Raw genomic sequence first — 21,106 nt, 5'->3', positions numbered from 1 at the left:
CTTTGGCACCGGAACCGTCTGCAAGCAAGATGTTTCCGAAACTACTGGCCTTTAGCAAAACATTCGTTTGCAACCAGGCTTGTTTTGCATAGCCCCACCCCCTGCCGCCATCCAATGAAGCCGCCTCCTGCATGATAAAGACATCGCGTGATGCATAGGGGAGGGCGTAAGTGCGCTGTCAGCACCATCACGTGAGAAGGCTGGCTGTGGTAGTCACGTGGACTTGGGCACCAGCTGGAGCAGAGTGGGTGCCCTATGGCAGGTGCCGGTGTTTTGCAGCAGCGGCTTGTGGGGTTGGAGGAGAGAGTACGCCATTTGCGCAACGAGGGGGACCCTGATGGTAAGACGAAGAGGCGGGTTCTCCGGATCCTCTTTGTTTCTGTGCGTTTTCCTGCTCCACCTTAATTATTCCACCACGCTAACTTATCCACCTATACCCTTTCCTGTTATCCTTTCTCGGTGAGCCCTGTCTCTATACACACGTTACATTGCACGTGTGTACCCATGACTTTTCTTTGTATGCGTTTAAGTAATTCTTACATTTCATTCATTGCGTATTTGGCCGAATGCATGATGCGTGCCCTGCATTTATTCTGGGTTTTTCACTTAATAACTTGTGAGGGTTATGATCCAATGTGTGCCTATTCAAGCCCTGAATTCAGTAGGGTTCTGTTGCAAGTTGGTTATGTAGGATCCTCGTTTCGGTTGTAATGTATTTTGAATTCATCACTTTCTAATGGGAGTTATAATCCTGTGTTATGTGAGAAGAGTAAGCAATCTTGTGTTATAAGTGAGAAAAGTAAGTGATGAAGGATTGGAATTTCTGTGTAATGCACCAAAACATATCTTTTTCTGTTAAGAAGACTTCCTGCGTTGGAGCTCATGTCTCTTTTAACAATACAGCTCTGACTCCCAGCATTCCTTCTTACAAGTTTCTCTCAAAGCGCTCTGTACCTTCCTGCTGTAAATTGATTGTCACCACAGCCTTCCGCGTTAGAATGGTTGTTATGCCCCAAATTTCAATAGGATGTTTCTCTGCCTTGCTTGTCCGAACTGCCTCCCTCAAAATCTGCTGTCTCTTTCATCCCTTACCCCCTTCACTTTATCATCTGCTGCTAAGAAAAGGGTTAAGCAAGTTTTATTATCTGTTGTAACTGGGTGATAACACTGGCAAGCTTCCTGTGGAGGGGGAATGTATAAATATAATGGTGTCTGCTGTGAATAAGAGACTTGAAGGGGAGTGTTTCACCTACAGTTAGATTTGGGGAAGGCTTGTGGCTTAGAGGGTAGAGCACCAACTTGGCATGCAGAAGGTCCCAGGTTCAATCCCCAGCATCTCTAGTTAAGGATCCGGCCATAGGTGTGAAAACATCTGCCTGAAAACCTGGAGAGTCCATCTCTGTAGACAGCGATGACCTTGATGGACCAATGGTCTGATTTAGTAAAAGGGAGCTTCATGTTTTATTTATATTATTCAGACCACGGCTAATTAATATAAGGAAGGCCGAGCGCCGAAGAATAGATTCTTTTGAACTATGGTGCTGGAGAAGACTCTTGAGAGTCCCTTGGACTGCAAAAAGATCAAATCAGTCATTCCTAAAAGAAATCAACCCTGACTGTTCCCTGGAAGGCCAGATAATGAAACTGAAGCTCAAATACTTTGGCCACCAAATGAGAAGGGAGCACTCACTGGAGAAGACCCTGATGCTGGGAAAGATTGAAGGTCAAAGAAGACGGGGACGGCAAAGGATGAGATGGTTAGACAGTGTCACAGATGCAACGAACATGAAATTGAGCCAACTTCAGAGGACGGCGGAAGACAGGAGGGCCTGGCGGGAGCTGATCCATGGGATCGCGAAGAGTCAGACTCGACTGTGCGACTGAACAACAAATTGTGTAGAATAGCCAGGAGATCTTAAGATTGTCTGGCTGCGTTGTGCACCACTAGGTGGCGGCCTAGACTTGTTTTTAAGGCAAGAGACTCTTCAGAGGTGGTTTGCCATTGCCTGCCTCTGCTCTATGCTCCTGGTGTTCCATCCAAACACTACCCAGAGCCAACCCTGCTTAGCTTCTGACATCTGACAGGATCAGGCTAACCTGGGATATCCAGGCCAGGGCAGGCCATAACTACTGAAGTCTCATGCTGCTAAGTGGAAAGAATGCTAATTGCACAACGATGTTCTCTTTATTCAGATATTTATTTGTGCTCTGCGTTTTCTCCTGGATGGGGATCCGAAGCCGCTTACAGCACCATTCGCTCCTCTTGCATTTTAGCCTCAGCACAACAACTCAGTGAGGTAGCTCAGGCTGAGGTCACCCAGTGAGTTTTCATGGCAGAGTGGGGATTTGAACCTGGGTCTCCCAGATCCTAGCCCAAGACTCTCAACCCCTACACAAGGCTGGCTTAATGAGGTCTTCCTGTCTTTATTTCATCAACAGACCCGTTCTTGACGCAAGCTTCTGCTACTCTGGAAAACTTGAAGCAGCTCTCTGAAGATGGTGGAGAGGACAGCACCTTTTCCAACCTCGTGCAGCTTTATGCTCAGGTATTAGCAGGGGTAATTTCGTAGAAAAAGAGGTGCAGGGGCTCATTTGCATAACTCATTTGCATATGCCACCCCCCCTGACATCACCGGAAGTGTGTCAGAAGGCCACACCCACCGCTCAGGCTCCACTGGACTGTTTTGGATTGCTAGCTATTGGGGGGGGGGGACGTGCAGATCTGTCCTTGCAGAGGAGGGAGAGCTTCTACCTGAATAAAACTTGGTCTTAAAGGTGCCACTGGACTGTTTGGGGCTGGGGGGTGGGCTCTGCAACTTACCTGGCTGCTTCTTGCTCTGACTGAGGGCTGCTGGGAGCAGGGGGCGGGGCTTGTTGCATGTGCCCACCCCCTGAGCTCTTTACTGCCGGAGCTCCGCTCCTATGCGCTCCTGCAGGAAATGACCCCTGGGTATTAGGCTGTAATGAAAGGTCGGCTTTCTCAGATTGCTGTTCAAAAGCAGCCTGACACAAATGGCAGCAAGGGTTGGAACCCACCAGCTATTCTTGTGGGCAGTAGGGGAGGTGATTGGCTGATTTCCCCCGTCCCAGCATACCTCTGACACACCTTTCATATCTTTGTCTCCCAGGAGCAACATTTGGGGGAGGATCCTTTCTGGCTGCAGAGGGGCCGGGGGGGGGGGAAGGGGGAATCCTTCCTGCAGTGGAGATTTTTAGGCAATACTGAGCCATACTAAGGGTGCCCACGGACCGATTCTCTGTAAATGGGAATGGCCGGATCCACACGGACTGCTGTGCTGTCACGTTATTTTCAATTGGTAGCTTACAACCTTCACTGTTCTGAAATCTGCTCAGACGACTTTTTCCAGACTTACCCAGATGACCCGAGTAATTAAATTTGGTCATATGTGCTGGAACGGAGTCTTGCCTTTTAAAGCAGTGCAAGCTCGGACAGCCTTCAAGCCTCAGTACTGCGTACCGGAGCAAGCTGGTTACATGAAGATCTGCCGTTGGGTTCTGAGCTCTTAAAAAACAAAAAAAGGTTCACACCTGCCTGGAAACCCTGCTCCTTCCTCCTAAGTACAGCAGAACTGGCAATAGGTTAGTCAGATTTTAAGGAAAGATTATGGTCTGCAATGTTCCCCTTTATTTGTGAAGAAAATCTCCTGAAGAGATTCCAGAACGTTAGTCTGTTATTTATTTACATTATTTATATCCCACCTTTCTCTCCAATGGGGACCCAAGTCTCCTCCATTTTATCCTCACAACAACCACCCTGTGAGGCAGGTTAGGCTGCGAGTATGTGACTGGCCCAAGGCCACCCAGCAGGATTCCATAGCAGAGTGGAAATTTGAACCCAGGTCTCCTAGATCCTAGTCCGACACTTTAAGCACTACCCCATGCCGTCATGGTGTTGTACAAATTAAGCACCGCACACAGTTGGTTTTTTAGTAGCCCCACCGCTGTGTTAGTGATCTTAAAAATGGCTGGTGTGGGAATCCTTAAGAAGAAGAAGAGATTGGATTTATACCCTGCCCTTCACTTGGAGTCTCAGGGCAGCTTACAAACTCCTTTCCCTTCCCCTCCCCACAACAGACACCCTGGGAGGTGGGTGGGGCTGAGAGAGCTCTGACAGAAACTGCTCTTTTTCAAGGACAGCTCTTATCAGAACTATGGCTTGCCCAAGGTCATCCAGCCAGGTGCAAGTGGAGGAGTGGGGAATCAAACCCGGTTCTCCCAGATTAGAGTCCGCGCACTTAACCACTACACCAAACTGGCTCTCTGAGGACTCGTGCAGACTGGGAGGTATCTGCATGACACGCCAAAGGCTTACTTGGTACAGACCAGAAGATAACTTGACAAAGCTGAAGTGTCGCTCAGGAAGGGCTGAGCAGGTTGCAGGTTACTAAACTTGTATTTTTGTAGGCAGTTCTGGACATCACCTACTTCGAGGAAAACCAGCTGGTCGATGAAGATTTTCTAGAAGGCTCATCTTTACAGAAGGTTGAACAACTGATCCATGTGCTTTCGGAGCCAGAAACCTTGATCAAAGAAAGTGGCGAGAATGAAGTGAGTACTGAGCCAGAATTGCTTGCACCTCGAGAGACCAACAAGATTTCCAGGATAGACCCTTTTGAGAGTCAGCGTTCCCTTTTTCAGACACAAGGAGCTGGTATCTAACGAACAGAGCTTTTATTCTTGAAAGCTTTATCTCTTGAAAAACTTGTTGGCCTCTTCAGTCCTACTGGACTTGAATCTTAACTGTTCAACTGCAGACCAACACATCTGTCCTCTGAAAGGTTCCATGCAATCCTGCGCATGGGAGTCAGCACAGCACAGAAGTAAATAAATCAGCAGTGCAATCCTTAGGGTACTTTCCTGGGAGGAAGTCCCATCCAGTAGAACAGGAGTCTGACGAGATCTGCTTAGGAATGCTCTGCAAGTGACTTCTCTGTCCACCACCAAACCGCAGTTGAAAAGAACTTAATATTAAAGGCCTCTGTGCAGTTTTTCAGGTTGGTGCTAAAAGTAGATATTTGTGAGAACCCGGAAAATGGCATCTGTTACTACCTTGCAAAAATAACATATTTTTTTTAATGTAAGTCTTGGGATGTTTTTGAAAGGGAGACCTGTAATTGACAAAGCTCGTTTTAGGGATCAAAAGGGATAAAGGGGCCTGGGTATAACACTACGAGGTAACAGAACAAAGTTGGAGTCCAGTGGCACCTTTAAGACCAACAAAGTTTTATTCGAGGTATATAAGCTTTCGTGTGCATGCATACTTTTTCAGGCACGTTGAAATGTACATTGCGAGTCCCTACATATAGGTAGACGGTGAGCAGCAAATTAGCATACAACATAATGAAGTTGTGTGACAGACGCAAGGACCAAACTGGAACAACAAGCTTGGTTTATACGGTCACCATTTGTTTGGGTTTAATTTGTGGGGAAAACATAGTGAGGGAAATAAATATATCAGAATTGGATAGAATCCTTGCGTCTGCCAAACTACTATGTTAACAGTTCACCATGCTAGCAGAAAGTGTCTCTGAATGCAAAACAGTGCTTGCATTTGCACTTTTTGTTGGATTGCCACAGGATTTAATTGATGTGGGTCTTATTTCAGCCGCTTGCTGTGCTTGGTGTAGAATTACTGGAATGCCTGTACTGGAGAAGAGGAGCCTTGCTCTACATGTTTTGTCACACAGTTAAAGGAAGGAAAGAATGGTTAATGGACAAGATGGAGACCTTTAAGAAGGTAAACACCCCTTCAACTTCAAAGCAGCTGTAACAGAAGTGCCCGCTTCTGTAAGCATAATGCCAGTCCTTCACAGTTTTCATGACAGCATAAGCTGTGAGTATCATTTCATTTATGAAGCTGCCTTATGTTGTATCAGACCGTTGGTGCACCATGGTATGTCCTCTCAAACTAGCAGCAGCTCCCCAGGGTATCTGGAAGAGATCTTTCATATTGCCTCATACCTGCCCCCCCCCCTTTAACTGGCAATGCCTGGGATTGAACCTGGGACCTTCTGCGTGCAAAACAGATGCTCTACCACTGAGCCACAGCCCCATTCCACTCCAAGGTCACTTTATCCCTTTGTAGTGTACATCCATGAATACCTTGGTGGTAAATTCAGCTACTGGCCTGTATTGTATAGCCTTGACTCCTCTTATGAAGTCCTCACTGTGGATGACTCTTTTGTTCATTTAATATTTGTAAGCAGTCCCATGGAATTTGGAAGAAAGCTGGGGCATCCTCGATATGTAGGCCTGGCGGGATCTATGCATGAGGGTATGGGGGGGGCAATTAAAAAAGTGATGGTACTGTTATGGGGTCTGCCACCCCCAATGGGAATACCTCAAGATCCTCTGGCTTTCTGATGCCAGAGGTTCAGGGAAAATACACCCCAAAAACTTTTTACCTTAACGGGGGGGGGGGAAGCATCTAGTATGATTTTAAAGTCCTGATCTGGATGGCCCAGGCTAGCCTGATCTCATCCGATCTTGGAAGCTAAGCAGGATCGGCCCTGGTTAGTACTTGGATGTGTCAGAGACTTGCAGGAATCAGGAATCAACAACAGGCTTTCAATGGAGTTTCAGTTTATTGTTCCAGGATAGGCAAGTCATCCATACACATTCAGTGTCAGAACTAATTCAAAAAGCGGGAAAGGGTCGATTATACCTGGTTCAAAGTGGGGTCTCCTGATGGCTCAAAGCCAATCAGGGAAGCAGCCTTTACGCGCCTAAAATGAACGGGTTCACATTCCGAGGGAAAGCAGTGCAGCAGACACCAAGGTCAAACAACGATAAAAGGAATACTGAGAATCAAACCAAACATACCAGACCTGAAAGAAGACACAAATCAACCACCTCCCCCTCCACCAGCCACAATGGCAGCATAAGTGACAGGATGGCAGACCACCAAGGAATCCCAGGGTCACTGTGCAGAGGCAGGCAGTGGCAAACCATGTCTGAATGTCTCTGGCCTTCAGAACCCTGTAGGTTCTTAAACCATAGTTCGTTTCTCGGTTCATACCCATCCCTACTCTGTAGTCTTGCAGTGAATGTAGTCCTAAACTGTCTCTGTTCTGCTTTAGTTCCTCCGTGAAGGAGCTAATTACTTGGTGAAGATGCTTGGCTTTAGATGTTCTGTTAACCCCAATGAGGAATTTGCATATCAGGATGCAGACACGGGTAGACTGCTCCATGAAGGTAAATATTAGGCGTACTGTTTTCCTTTCCAGTCTTTTCCTCTATAGGACTTTTAAAAGAAACATGAAGTGCATGGGGAAAAGGAAGCACTAAGTTAGAAAATTAGACAGTGGAAAATTAAGGCCGTGACACTATTTGGTGTCTGTCATGATACCAACAGGACAACAAGTTACCAAGTTATTAAGGAACTCTTGGTCTGGGGCAAGTGATGCACTGTATTCTTGATGCTGGGGGGGGGGGGCAGCAACAGTGGGAGGGCGTCTAGTGTCCTGGCCCCACTGATGGACCTCCTGATGGCACCTGGTATTTTTCGCCACTGTGTGACAGTGTTGGACTGGATGGGCCATTGGCTTGATCCAACATTGGCTTCTCTTATGTTCTTACGTAGAAAAATTTCTTGTTAATAGAGCAGCTTAAGTTGCAGATCTCTGGCAAATGGCTGAAGTAACCTTTTTATCCCTGATGGAAACAGTAGGACTCTTAAGAGTCTTTGGCATGACCATCTCCACTTTACAAATCCACTGTAAGAATTGTTGCCGAACAGCAGCCAAGTCTCCACTTAAGTGTGAACTAACACTGCCCTGTCAGTCACTCCCAGATCTGTAAAATGGGTGCAATGTTGACCTCCTTTATCAGTGGTTAGTGCACTGAGCAAATGTATTGTGAAGTCCTTTGAAAACTTGTATTAAATATATAGGAAAAAACAGTGCCACAACACTGGGGAAAAATGAATCAGATAAAATTTTCTGGCACATTATTCCCTGCATCACTTGCTGGAGGAGAGGGGCTCAGCACACCGTGTGGGGCAGCTTAGCACAATTGTTTGGGTCCAGTTGAATGTTTCTGTGGACAGAATTTCTGCCTGCAAAGTAGGACTTGCTTGCTTTCCTGCTCATACGCCGGTGTGGGGTGAGAAAGTTGGCCTCCACGGGCTAAGATAATTCTGTCTGTGGAGACACTCCTGCTGATCCAAGCCATATCACTGGCAACAGAGCATTTAAGTGAAGAAGCTTGCAGTATGTATGGCAAGCTGTGAGTGCAAGAGATGAAATCCCATATTACAATCAGCTACTTATAGTCTCTTTAACCTTGCAGGAATACTTGTGGTCAAGGAGAAAGCTTTTGACCGCAACCTCATGTTAGAATAGTTTCACTCACTGTCCTTCCTAGTACATCTTCATTCATGTTCCCCCCCCCCCGCATTATTTTACTATGAGGAATTTCACATAGCCTTTTTAAGCCGGTTTGAAGCCGTTTTTTATTTGTCGTGGAGTAAACCGGTATAGGGCTGCCATTTCACACATGGCTTTCCCCTACTGGTAAACAGCTGGATCTGAAGCGGCTTGCCATTTCAGACTGCACTGCTTTTTCCTGCCGCTTTTGGCCCACGCGTGCGATCTCTGGCTTTTTTTTTTAACGTTCGCTTTAGAGTGCTATAGCGCTATAACACAACACTCCAGGCATTCCAATGGGGTTGCTATAACGCTGTTTTACTCTTGTGTTATAGCGCTCTAAAGTGAACATTTTTTAAAAAGCCGGAGATCGCCCACACGGGCAAAAAACGGCGGGAAAAAGCGTTTTGGATCCGGGAGAAGAAACTGAAGACTACTTGGAAGTGGTTTACAGATAAAACGGTTCAGCCCCGTTTCCTGAACAGGACAGAAGCGTTTGTGTGTGAAAGTACAAATATATTCCAGTAGGGAACCGGTTCTAAAACAGTTCTGTCTGAAATATCAGACCAGAAACCTTTTGGGAACTGTTCCTGAACCAGAATATATCGCCTGTCTGAAATTCCTCTATATCTGTACTAGTGTACAGTTTGGAATCAGTTTGGTGTAGTTAGGAGCGCGGACTCTAATCTGAGGAAGCTGGGTTTGATTCCCCACTCCACATGCAGCTGCTGGTGTGACCTTGGGTCAGTCATAAGTTCTTTCAGAGCTGTTCTCTCAAGGGCAGTTCTCAAGAGAGCTCTCTCAGCCCTGCCTACCTCACAGGGTGTCTGTTGTGGGGAGGGGAAGGGAAAGGGATTGTATGCTACTCTGAAACTCCTTCAGGTAGTGAAGGGCGGGGTATAAATCCAATCTCCTTCTTCTTTTCTGAGACCAGCACTTTCCTTCCAGTCTGAGATTTGCACAGAAGTTCAAAATTTTGTGTGAAAATATTCCCGCAACACAAACGCAGTAAAAAATCAGAGTTAATATAGGTAAATATGGCTAATTCAAATGGATAACTTTGCCTGGCTCTTAAGCTACTGCCTCCCCCAATGTCTCATTTTATAAGAATAATCAGTATCTGTAACTTGATCAATTTTAACCATTTTTCCCCTCCCCTTCCACTGGCAGGCATTTTTAGTGACACCCATCTGCTGGCTATGATGTACAGCGGAGAAATGTGTTATTGGGGACTGAGTTACTTTGGAAAAGGAAAACCACAACTGCAAAGCACAGATTCTGGATCTGACAGCGAACAACACTGTAGTGCACACGCTGAAGCTCTGGACTTTCGGGATACAGGAGAGAAAATGTTGCAAAAATATGTTGCTGTGTGTGAAGGACCTTTAAGAGCACACGAGTGGAATACCACAAATGCAAGGCTTATTTTGGACTACTTTAAACAGCTGTCAACCTAATTTACTCATGCAGGTGTCTGTCTGCTCCGAAGAAGAAACATTAAACTGGCAAGGAAAAAAAAAACCTTTTAAGCCTCAAGATTCCTAAAAATGCATTTCTTGTGCCTTTTTAAAAACATCCATTTTAGTGTGCCTCTGTAGGTGAAGGGCATACATTGTTATCAGCAGCACCGTTTTCTCTAGCGTAATCTTTCTGATGCTGATGGGGTACAGTAAGTCAGCACTTACTGTAGTGACCGCACATATGGGCATCACAGTGTACACAACTGCCACAGTGGGGATCACTACGGTAAGTGCTGACTTATGCAGTTGTCTTCAACCAAGCTAGGTTGTTGGTAACAGCTGTCCAGAGAAAGATCTTTTGCAACACATGAGTGTCTTTAAATGGGACCCAACCTGGGATATCCAGTATTTGAAGCATGACTCTACAGCTAAGGCACAGCCCCTTCTCTCCCCAGCACACAGAAAACTGACTGCTCTGATTGTGTACAGAGAAAAGTACAATATTGCCACCTTGCAGAGAAGTATGGTTTTCCACAACAAATCTGTGTGCCTGTCTTAGCTGCCTTGGAACACAAGCATGGAGCTGCCTTGTCTTTAGGAGCCTCTTGTCTTCTGATCTTCCAGCCTGAAACAGAGCAGAAAGGCATGAGGCCTGCAGAATACAACCCCGGCCTCTGGAAAGCATGAGGCTCATGTGTGCCATGGCCTTTCTCCCTTTCTTCTCAGTTTGGTGTGAGAGCCAGTTTGGTGTAGTGGTTAAGTGCGCGGACTGTAATAGGGAGAACCGGGTTTGATTCCCCACTCCTCCACTTGCACCTGGCTGGATGACCTTGGGCATGCCATAGTTCTGTCAGAGATGTTCTTGAAAAAGAGCAGTTTGTGTCAGAGCTCTCAGCCCCACCTACCTCACAGGGTGTCTGTTATGGGAAGGGGAAGGGGAAGGAGTTTGTAAGCCGCTCTGAGACACCTTTGGGTAGTGAAGGGCGGGATATAACTCCAATCTCTTCTTCTTCTGATTCCCCACTCCTCCACTTACAGCTGCTGGATGACCTTGGGCAAGCCATAGTTCTGACAACAGCTGTCCTTGAAAGGGCAGTTCTTGAAAGTGCTCTCTCAGTCCCACCTATCTCATAGGGTGTCTGTTGTGGGGAGGGGGAAGGGAAAGGAGTTTGTAAGCTGCTCTGAGACTCCCAAGTGAAGGGTGGGGTATAAATCCAATCTTCTTCCTTCCTCATAATGCTAGACCCTGGGGTCATCCACTGAAACTGAAGGGTGGGAGATCCAGGGACAGACAAAAGGCAGTCTTTCTTCACACAGCATATAGTTAAATTGTGGAACTCGCTGTCTCGGGATGTGGTGATGGCCAACTTGAAAGGCTTGGAAAGGGGAGTGGAGAAATCCATGGAGGATGGGGCTATCAGTCATGCTGGATGTCTACTCACTCCAGGACCAGAGGCAGTATGCCCCTCTATCAGTTGCTGGGGGGAGGGGAGGATGGGCAGAAGTTTGCTGTTGCAGTCATCCTGCTTGTGGGCTGCCTAGAGGCAGCTGGTTTTGAAGCTATACACATGAACTCAAGCTCGGGTTGCCAGCTGTGGATTTGAAAGTATACACATGAAGGTGCCTCCTACTGAATCAGACCCTTGGCCCATCAAAGCCAGTACTGTCCACTCAGACTGGCAGTGGCTCTCCAGGGTCTCAGAGTCCCTCCCTATCACCTGCTGCCTGGTCCTTAACTGGAGATGCCAGGGACTGAACCTGGTTGGCCACCCTGTGAACAGAATGCTGGACCAGATGGGCCTTGGGCCTGATCCAACATGGTTCTTCCGTTCTTACGTCCCACAGCTGTCAGGAAATGTTTTTTTTCCTGTCAGCCTCACTTCCCTATCTGTAGCGAGAATACAAGCAAGTCACCTCCCTAGGTAAGTGTGAAGGCAGCAAACCAAAACCATGTTGTGATTTTAAAACTACCATTTACTACTACTCTTCTTTTTTATTTTTATTTTTAATATTTTATAGGGATACAGAATTTTAAAAAGGGTTAATGGAGAGAATAGAGAGAAAAAGAAAAAAAATCAATGTGTTACATATATTGTAGCACGGAGAAAGGGGCCTGGGCCCAAGGAGAAGACCGACCAGTCAGCGGGAGAAGAAGCAAAATCTGATGTCAGGTTCAGCAAGCGCTAAAGGCTTAAAATGGCTGAACCCCAGACTGCACAGTTTCAAGGCTTTTTATACAGTTACAAGTTGCATGTCACACAAGCAGAGCATAAGCAGTGGAAACTTTTCTTTACACCAAACCTCTTTCCTGTTACAGGATATGTCTTCATTTTCAGTGCCCCATCTCATTTTGCTTGCTTTTACAAGTTACTTCTAAAACTAGGCGCCTACACACCTGGCTGCCCTTGAAGCTTGACAACAGTTTCGTTACTATGGTTACCAGGCCAATTCCAACCGCAAGTTTGCAGCAACACTACTAAAAAGGTTATGCTTTTGCAAAAAGGCTTTCAGGAAATTCAAGAAGCTGGGGTAAACAAGCTTTTAGGTAGGAGGAGAAAAAAGGGGGGTGGAGGGCTTCGAGTGACCGATGCCTGAGGTCTTGTATGGGGCAGGGCTAGTTGTATCATTTTATTTTTAATACCGCTTCACTATTAAAGACATTAATATGAAAATATAAAACATGAAGTCATTTTTTTTTATATAGAGACGCCAATGTTGGATCAGGCCAAAGGCCCATCCAGTCCAACACTCTGTGTCACACAGCAGTCAGAAATACCAGGTGCCATCAGGAGGTTCACCAGTGGGGCCAGGACATTAGAAGCCCTCCCACTGTTGACCCCCCCCCCCAAGCACCAAGAAGACAGAGCATCACTTGCCCCAGAGCCCCTATCTATACCTTGTGGCTAATAGCCACCGATGGACCTCTGCTCCATATGCTTATCTAATTCCCTTTTGAAGCCGTCCATGCTTGTAGCCGCCACCACCTCCTGTGGCAGTGAATTTCAAGTGTTAATCACTCTTTGGGTGAAGAAGTACTTCCTTTTATCCGTTCTAACCCGACCGCTCAGCAATTTCATTGAGTGCCCACTAGTTCTTGTATTGTGAGAAAGGGAGAAAAGTACCTCTTTCTCTACCTGCTCTTTCCCATGCATAATCTTATAAACCTCGATCATGTCACCCCTCAGTCGTCTTTTCTCCAAGCTAAAGAGCCCTAAGCGCTTTAACCTTTCCTCATAGGGAAAGTGTTCCAACCCTTTTATCATTCGAGTTGCCCTTTTCTGCACTTTTTCCAAAGCTATAATATCCTTTTTAAGGTGTGGTGCCCAGAACTGCACACAGTATTCCAAATGAGGTCTCACCATTGATTTATATAGGGGCATTATTATATTGGCTGATCTGTTTTCAATACCCTTCCTAATAATCCCCAGCATAGCATTGGCCTTCTTTATTGCAGTCACACACTGTCTCGACATTTTCAGTGAGTTATCCACTACAACTCCAAGATCTCTCTCTTGCTCAGTCTCTGCCAGTTCAGACCCCATCAATGTGTATTTATATTTAGGATTTTTGGCTCCAATGTGCATCACCTTGCACTTGGCCACATTGAACCCCATTTGCCATGTTGACGCCCACTCGCCCATCCTTGACAGATCCCTTTGGAGTGCCTCACAATCCTCACTGGTTTTCACCACCCTGAACAACTTTGTATCATCCGCAAATTTAGCCACTTCACTGCTTACTCCCATCTTGAAATCATTAATGAACAAGTTAAAAAGCAGTGGACCAAGTACTGATCCCTGCGGTACCCCACTGCTTACCACCCTCCACTGAGAAAATTGCCCATTTATACTCACTCTCTGTTTTCTATGAATTAGCCAGTTTTTGATCCATAAAAGGACTTGTCCTTCTATCCCATGATTTTTGAGCTTACTTAGGCGCCTTTGATGAGGAACTTTATCAATAGCTTTCTGGAAGTCAAGGTAAACAATATCTACTGGATCCCCCTTGTCCACATGTTTGTTCACCCCCTCAAAGAACACTAACAGGTTAGTGAGACAAGATCTTCCCTTACAGAAACCGTGCTGAGTCTGCCTCAATAGGTTTTGTTCATCTATGTGCCTACTAATTCTTTCCTTAATAATGGTTTCCACCAATTTACCCGGTATCGAGTCAGACTGACTGGCCTGTAATTTCCCGGATCTCCTCTGGAACCCTTTTTAAAGATGGGAGTGACATTAGCTACCTTCCAATCCTCAGGAATGGAGGCAGATTTTAAGGAAAGATTACATATCTTTGTCAGGAGATCCACAATAATAAACCGCTGTAACTATATGGACAGACGATTCTACTATTTCCACATAATAGATTTTAATTATTCCCTATGTAGAAGGCAGCGAGGGAAAAATAAGAAGAAAACAGAGTTCTCTTGATTTTGTATATAGCTTTTTTAAAAGGACATAACCATTTGCAGCGTTTCTTCTGCTCCCCTCGACTCCTTCCTTTCAGGTGCAGAACAAAGAGCTTTGCCTGAAGTTGTCATCTTTCCCCCCCTGATTTCGAGAGATTCAAGAGCAGAACGTCCTTTGACTCCCCAAGTACAGATCTATACTTTTAGGGAGGTTGGGGCTTTAGAAAGCCCGTCGGCTTAGCTCAGTAGGCGTAAAGAAGCGGAGCAGCCCGCGGCCTCAAGCCTCTTCTACCCCCTCTCCCTCGGCCGGGGCCTCGACGGGTGGGTGGAGCGAGCCGGGCCCCGATGGGGCCTGCCTGGGGGCGGAGAGGAAGCGCACCACAGCCTCCCCCAGCCAGCGCTATGCCTCTTCGCCCGTGGGACCCAGCCGAGCCGGCCGCAGCGCTCCTTTCGCTTCTCTCTCCGCCTTGCTGTGCAGGGAGGCGAAGCGGAGCAGCCGAACTCCGACACCGCCCAGCCGGACTCGCCGCGCGATGGCAGCCGGCAACAGCGGCGACTGGCACCGCTTCGAGTCCGCGCTTCGCAGCAGCCTCCGCCTCCTGCGGGACAGGCTGAGGCGGCACGGAGGACTCCCCGGCAGGGACGACCGCGCGGAGGCTGAGGAGCCAGAGCAGCAGCCGCCGCCCAGCGCCTTGCAGGCCTTGTCGGTAAGCGCGTCCTCCGTGGCCCCGGCCAACTTGGCCAGTTCCAGCGCGTCACCCTCTCCACTGACGCCGCGCTTCCGGGGGTGTTGCGTTCCCACGTTAAAGAAAATCAAGGTCACAGTCCACAATACAGTAAAGCAAAACACAAAACGAAACTGTGCAAAAAATGCTGCAGTTTGTATCTTTGATGAAGGCTTTACGAAACGGAAATTGTTAATCCGGAGAGTTTCGTCATCATTACCTTGTGAAGACTTCTTTGATTGTATGTCTGAAAAACAGATGGACTTTTGACATTACATGGAAATATAGATAGACTTTTGTGATATAAACTGCATCATTTTTTGCACATTTTCCTTTTGTGTTTTGCGATCCCACGTTACGCAGGCGGCAACCGTGAGTACCGCCTTCTCTTCCTTCTCGTTGGCCGCATCGCTTTGGGGCCGGCCGTATTGACACGCTGTGATGGTCTTCATACCGAGTGAAAGGGCCGAGCGCATGGCAAGTCGGTGTGCCGTCTTCTTCTAGGGCGCGTTTCTGAGGAACGAGGGAGGCAGGGTCAGCACAGACTTCTGTCATTCTGCTGAAGCCAAAGAGATTTGTTGTCGAAGAGTTCATTAGTTGTTGTAGATTTTCCGGGCTGTATTGTAGCACCTGACATCTTTCTGTGTTATACCTCTGAGGATGCCAGTCACAGCTGCTGGAGAAACGTCAGGTACTACAGTGCCAAGACCACGGCCATACAGCCTGGAAAATCTGCAACAACCGGAGAGACTTCTCTCCTAAACTGAAAAATAATAAAACAAAGTTTGAGTCCAGTGGCACTTTTTAAGACCAGCAAAGTTTAATTTAATCTGGAGAAGTGTGCATGCACACGAAAGCTTATACCAGAATAAAACTTTGTTGCTTAAAGGTGCCACTGGACTCAAACTTTATTCTGCTTCTTCAGACCAACAGGGGTACCCACCTGAAAAATAATAATTGTGTGCCGTGAAGCTCCCTTACTGACCCATGTCTTTTATTACCTGAATTAACAACTAAAGTGCACAACACATATTCCACCATACATAAATAAAAACATTGGAGTTGAAATACATTAGAGTTGGTCCTGACCTGGATAGCCCAGGGAAACCTGATCTCACAGATCTGGAAAGCTAAGCACGGTTGGCCCTGGCTAGTATTTGGATAGGCGACCTCCAAGGAATATCAGGGTACTGGCACAGAGGCGGGCAATGGCAAACCACCTCAGATACATTTCTTGCCTTACAAAAGAACAAATCTAGCTTGCCACCTAGTGGTGCATAACGCTAAAAGAGCCAGAACTGCTGGATGCTAAACAATCTTAGGATATCCTGGCTACACACGATGCCATACAATAATTGTTATTTTTCTTATGGAAGCAGTATGATGTGGTTAGAGTGGAGAACTAGGATCTGGGAGACTCAGGTTCGGATCCCCACTCTGCCATGGAAGCTTGCTGGGTGCCCTTGGATCAGTCACCGGTTCTCCCAGATTGGGTTGATGTGATGATAAAATGGAAGAGCAGGGAATGATGTAAGGTGCTTGATGTCCCCGTTGGGGAGGAAAATGGGATATAAATAAAGTAAATAAAAATAAATCACTTTCTACTTATTTTTCCAATAAAAAAAACCATAACACTCTACAACAATAGCAATGCACTACCTTGTCCCTAACAAGCAAAGTCTCACCATATACGCTCACCCTACATTGACCCACCAAATAAAAATCTGTTCTGAGCAATACAAAATCTATTTTTAAAAAATTCCTTATAGTCTGAAATATTCAAACCTAAAACAGTTATTTAATAAACACTGCGTTCAAGAAAACGTGATGAGTCTTCGGTTGGTGTATTGGTTTCAAATTGTCACGGTGCCAGAAAGGTGGGATATCAATGTAACAGAAGCATTATTAGCATGTGCCTGACGAAGGGAGATTGGACTCTCAAAAGCTGATAATACCCTGACACTCCTCTTGGTTTCTAAGGTGCTCCTGGACTTGAACCTAATTGTTCTACTGCAGACTGACATGGCTACAGCAGTTTGGTGTAGTGGTTAGGACCATGGACTCTAATCTGGGAGATCCATGTTTGATCCCCCACTCCTCCACATGCAGCCAGCTGGGTGACCTTGGGTCAGTCACAGTTCTCTCAAGGATAGTTCTGGAGAAAGCTCTCTCAGCCCCACCTACCTCACAGGCTGCCTTTTGTGGGGAGGGGAAGGGAAAGGCGTTTGTAAGCTGCTCTGAAACTCCTTCAGGTAGTGAAGGGCAGGTGTGACGACCCCTTATCTGGGGAGGACTGGTTTCCTTTTAAAAGTGTTCTTGATGTTTTGTTCTACTGGGTATATCCGGCTGCCACCAGGAAATTTTAAAAGGATTTCCAAACCTTTATGCTTTTACTCTTTCTATTACTGGGTGGGTAGGTCGAGTTTAAGGCTTTCTAGGAACTAATGTGGTCCTGAGGAAGTATTCCTTTCAGAACTGGTATCTCTCCTTATATATAATTGAATAGTGGGTGCCAAAGTTCTAAAATGCACTCCTTTAGTGTATGGACGCTTGAACTGTCAGTCAGAAGACGCTCGCTGGGTTGACTGGCTGCTTTGTGCAGTCCCGCCCAGTGTTTCAAGGTCTTTTGCATATGGAAGCTGATTGGCCTTCACTGCATTCCACACCTCAAACTCACCCCCCTCCCCGCAAGGCAGTTGGAATGTCAGTTGCATATGGAACCTTCAAGGTCTTTTGCATATGGAAGCTGACTGGACTTCACTCCATTCCACACCTCATACTCCCCCTCCCCGGCAAAGCAGTTGGAATGTCTGGTGGTGTGTAGGTCCCAGGATCATGTTTTAAAAGCTGCCTGGGGAGATGGGGACCTCAGACAGGTTACAGTGCCATAGACTCCACCCTCCAACCCAGCTATTTGCTCCTGGGGAACTATTGTTGCCAATCTTGGCCCAGCACCCATCAAACCACTCTCTTCAACCCCCTGCTGTGCAGCACACTTTCCCCTAGGGTTGCCAAACTCCAGGTGGGACCTGGAGATCTCCCACTGCTACAATTGATTTCCAGATGACAGAGATCAGTTTCCCCTGGAGAAAATGGATGCTTTGGAGGGTAGACCCTATGACATTATACCTGCTGTACAGAATCCACCCCCCAAGCCTCCAGGTATTTCCCTCCTTAGAGCTGGCAACCCTACATTCCCCTCAGTGCCTGTTGGTAGGCAACTAAGCTTGGTCCTGTCACCTACTTTGGCCTTTGGGAGAAAACACATTGGGGCCAGTCCTGATAGGGTTGCCAACTCCAGATGGGAAATTCCTGGAGACTTGAGGGATGGAGCCTGAAGAGGGTGAGGTTTGAGGAGGGGTGGGACCTCAGACAGGTACACTGCCATAGACTCCACCCTCCAAACCAGTCAGTCCCTCATAGGGAACCATTGTTGCCAATCTCCAGGTGAGGGCTGGAGAGCACTCAGAATTACAACTGCTCTGCAGAAGGGAGGGCAGAAGTCAGCTGAAGTCAAAGGGGCAGATAATGGTAGGTTGATGGTTAGCTGGGAAGGAGATGGGGTTGCCAACTCCACCCTCCAAACCAGCCATTTTGTCCTGGGTAACAATTGCTGCCAATCTCCAGGTGAGGGCTACAGATCACTCACAATTACAACTGCTCTTCAGGTAGCAGAGATCAGTTCCTCTGGAGAAAACAGTGGACTCTGTCATTATACCCTGCTGAGGTCACCACAGAAAATTGACACTGTTTGCCCAAAGCCAGAGCACTCCCCCAGAGCCTCTTTCTAGATCCCGTTGTATTGCTTTCACAACGGGCTTTACTGCTAGTACTTAAATAAAAGAAGATTTATTAAAATAAGTCATAAATAAAAGTGTAGAACAATGTAACCAGTAATGTGAATAATTTTAACAATTGCGTTGTGTCTCACACAAGATCTGCTCCCTTTCTGATAGGGATCTTTCAAGTAACTTTGTAACTCATTAACTCAGGGTCATATACATTTCTTGTTTCACTCCAGTCTGTCACTCAGACTTTCATATAACTTTTGTTTCCTTAAACTATACTTTACTGTTTCCTTATACATTCAACTTTTCTTCATACACAGAACTTAACTCTTGTATCACACACAAGACCGTCTCTCTTCCAGACCTCAGAACGAACTAACTTATCAACTGTCTTTTTTCAACTGTCCCCCCTGTAACTGAAACTCTTGACAGACATTCATCCACTCAGAATCACTTCCAAAACCCCTCCCCCTCTCTGTCAATCACCAATCAAACCACACTTGTCTCTTCAACCACTCTAGTCTATCACATGCAACCAAACTTTTAAAGAGGCACACACACAGAAACAAGGAATCATTACAGCGGGGTATAAATCCAATCTCTTCTTCTTCTACCCTCTGAGATTGTTTTTAAAGCCTCCCCCCCCCCATTTTCACATTCAGATTGAGGTGAAGTTATACATTCTCACCTTCCTCACACCCAAAGATTTGTATCGTCTGGGATGTACAAGTCGCTACTGGCAGCTAACAGTACAGGATCCCCTGCTCTGGAGATACCTCATCATTCGAGATCACCCTTCTTGGCGTTCTATTGACTGGAAGTCTCTCCCGGATGCAGATGTATTTAATAGATCTGTCTCTGCACTGCATGAAGGCACCCCAGCTGACTACATGGCAATGTAAGTAGCCTCTAAAACTCTTCAGCCTTCTTTTGTAGTGGGAATTCTGAGAGATAGACCACCAGAGAATCAGCAAGGAGAGTCAACAGTTGTTTTATTTGGCGCCAGGTACAGCCAAGTACCGAGAGGCGCTTTTGAACAGGGCTGCACACCAAATGAAGGTGGAGTCAGGTTTATATAGTTACAGAGTGCAAAAAAAATCATTTTCCTTGTCATTTCTTAGCAGAAAGATTATTAGAAAACATTGGCAGCGTGTTTTGAGCATTCTGTACTTTTCAAGACCACAACATCCTTGGCTGACCACACATCTAACTTGTGGGAAGGCCGAACCTGTTTATCAACAGGTATTAAATGTCTGATTACAGAAATAAAAGCAAGGTTATCATCTCCCTTAGTAACAGGCCCCCGCAACGCCTAATATGGTCATGCCTGGGTGCAAGCGTCTATGTCCTTGTATCTTGTCTTTCTACTTGCCAAAGCGATGGGTTGCCTGCGTTTCTTAATGGCCTTATAATGCTGCAAAATTGCTGTTAAATGCTTTACTTTCAGTGAAGTTACACTTTAATTTAGGCTGGTGGTCGTGCACGTTCTCTTAGTTGCTCTATTAACGTTAAGTTTATTAAGCTTTTCAGCTCTCCCGTGTTTTCCCACTCCTTGTCCCCAGGGTCAGTTTTGCTTATCAGTTCCTGAGAAGGAGCCCCCTTGATTTCAGCAGCCCGGGCTACGTGCATTCTTTCTTAAGCAAACGCGATACAATGGGTATAGCATCGGACTAGGATCTGGGAAACCCAGGGTTCTTGTGAGGTAGACTTGCTAGCTCCAGGTTGGGAAATACATGGAGATTTTGGGGGTGGAGCCTGAGGAGGGCCAGGCCTGTAGCCAGGATTTTTTTAATTGGGGGGGGGCTTTAAATAAGTCAGGGGGCACCTCGTGCACACCTCTGCGCACACAAACACCAAGGGAGCCCCTGGGCTGGATGGGAAATTGGGGGGCCTTGGCGGTAAGTCAGGGGGCCGGGCCCTGAGATGCCCCACTGCAGCTACAGGTCTGAGAAGAGCAGGGTTTGGAGAGGGGAGGGACTTCAACAACGGGGTGCAAAGCCATAGAGCCCACCTTGCAAAGCGGCCATTGTCTCCAGCTGAACTGATCTCTGCTGCCTGGAGATCAGTTGAAATCCTATGAGATCTCCAGCCACTACCTGGAGGTTGGCAACTCTATTGTGACAATAAAATGGAGGCAGGGAGAAAGATGCACACCGCTTTGAGTCCCTTGGAGGAAAGTTGGGATAACAAAATGTACGAAATAAATAAATTAAAACATCTCACTGTTCTGACATCCTTCTCTTATGGAGCCTTTGCTGCTAAATCCAGTTGTTCCGTTTTGTGGCATGTATAGGATTTCACAGACAGGTGTGTCTCCCCCCCACTGTTGCGTTTAACC

At 46.6% G+C, this 21,106-nt stretch overlaps 2 protein-coding genes across 2 annotated transcripts in view; both read left to right on the top strand.

Moving 5' to 3' along the window:
• Window positions 1-220: 220 nt before the first annotated feature.
• LOC107121550 (chromosome unknown open reading frame, human C5orf51) lies at window positions 221-9,892 on the top strand. The gene is made up of 6 exons (XM_015424473.1): window positions 221-340; window positions 2,440-2,546; window positions 4,426-4,569; window positions 5,627-5,758; window positions 7,101-7,215; window positions 9,558-9,892. The coding sequence occupies exons 1-6, from the start codon at window positions 256-258 to the stop codon at window positions 9,842-9,844; spliced, it is 870 nt and encodes a 289-aa protein (XP_015279959.1). The 5' UTR covers window positions 221-255; the 3' UTR covers window positions 9,845-9,892.
• A 4,679-nt stretch (window positions 9,893-14,571) lies between these two features.
• LOC107121552 (F-box only protein 4-like) overlaps window positions 14,572-21,106 on the top strand; it is a 20,421-nt gene continuing 13,886 nt past the window's right edge. The window contains exons 1-2 of the mRNA XM_015424475.1: window positions 14,572-14,962; window positions 19,431-19,666. Of these exons, the coding sequence (XP_015279961.1) occupies window positions 14,789-14,962; window positions 19,431-19,666 (410 nt within the window). The 5' untranslated portion in view covers window positions 14,572-14,788. The remainder of the gene's footprint in view (window positions 14,963-19,430; window positions 19,667-21,106) is intronic.

This window comes from Gekko japonicus, unplaced genomic scaffold (assembly GCF_001447785.1).
Source record: "Gekko japonicus isolate JY-2015 unplaced genomic scaffold, Gekko_japonicus_V1.1 scaffold82, whole genome shotgun sequence".
Taxonomy (NCBI): domain Eukaryota; kingdom Metazoa; phylum Chordata; class Lepidosauria; order Squamata; family Gekkonidae; genus Gekko; species Gekko japonicus.
The sequence above is the reverse complement of the archived record's forward strand: the minus strand, read 5'-3'. Positions and strand labels throughout refer to the sequence as shown.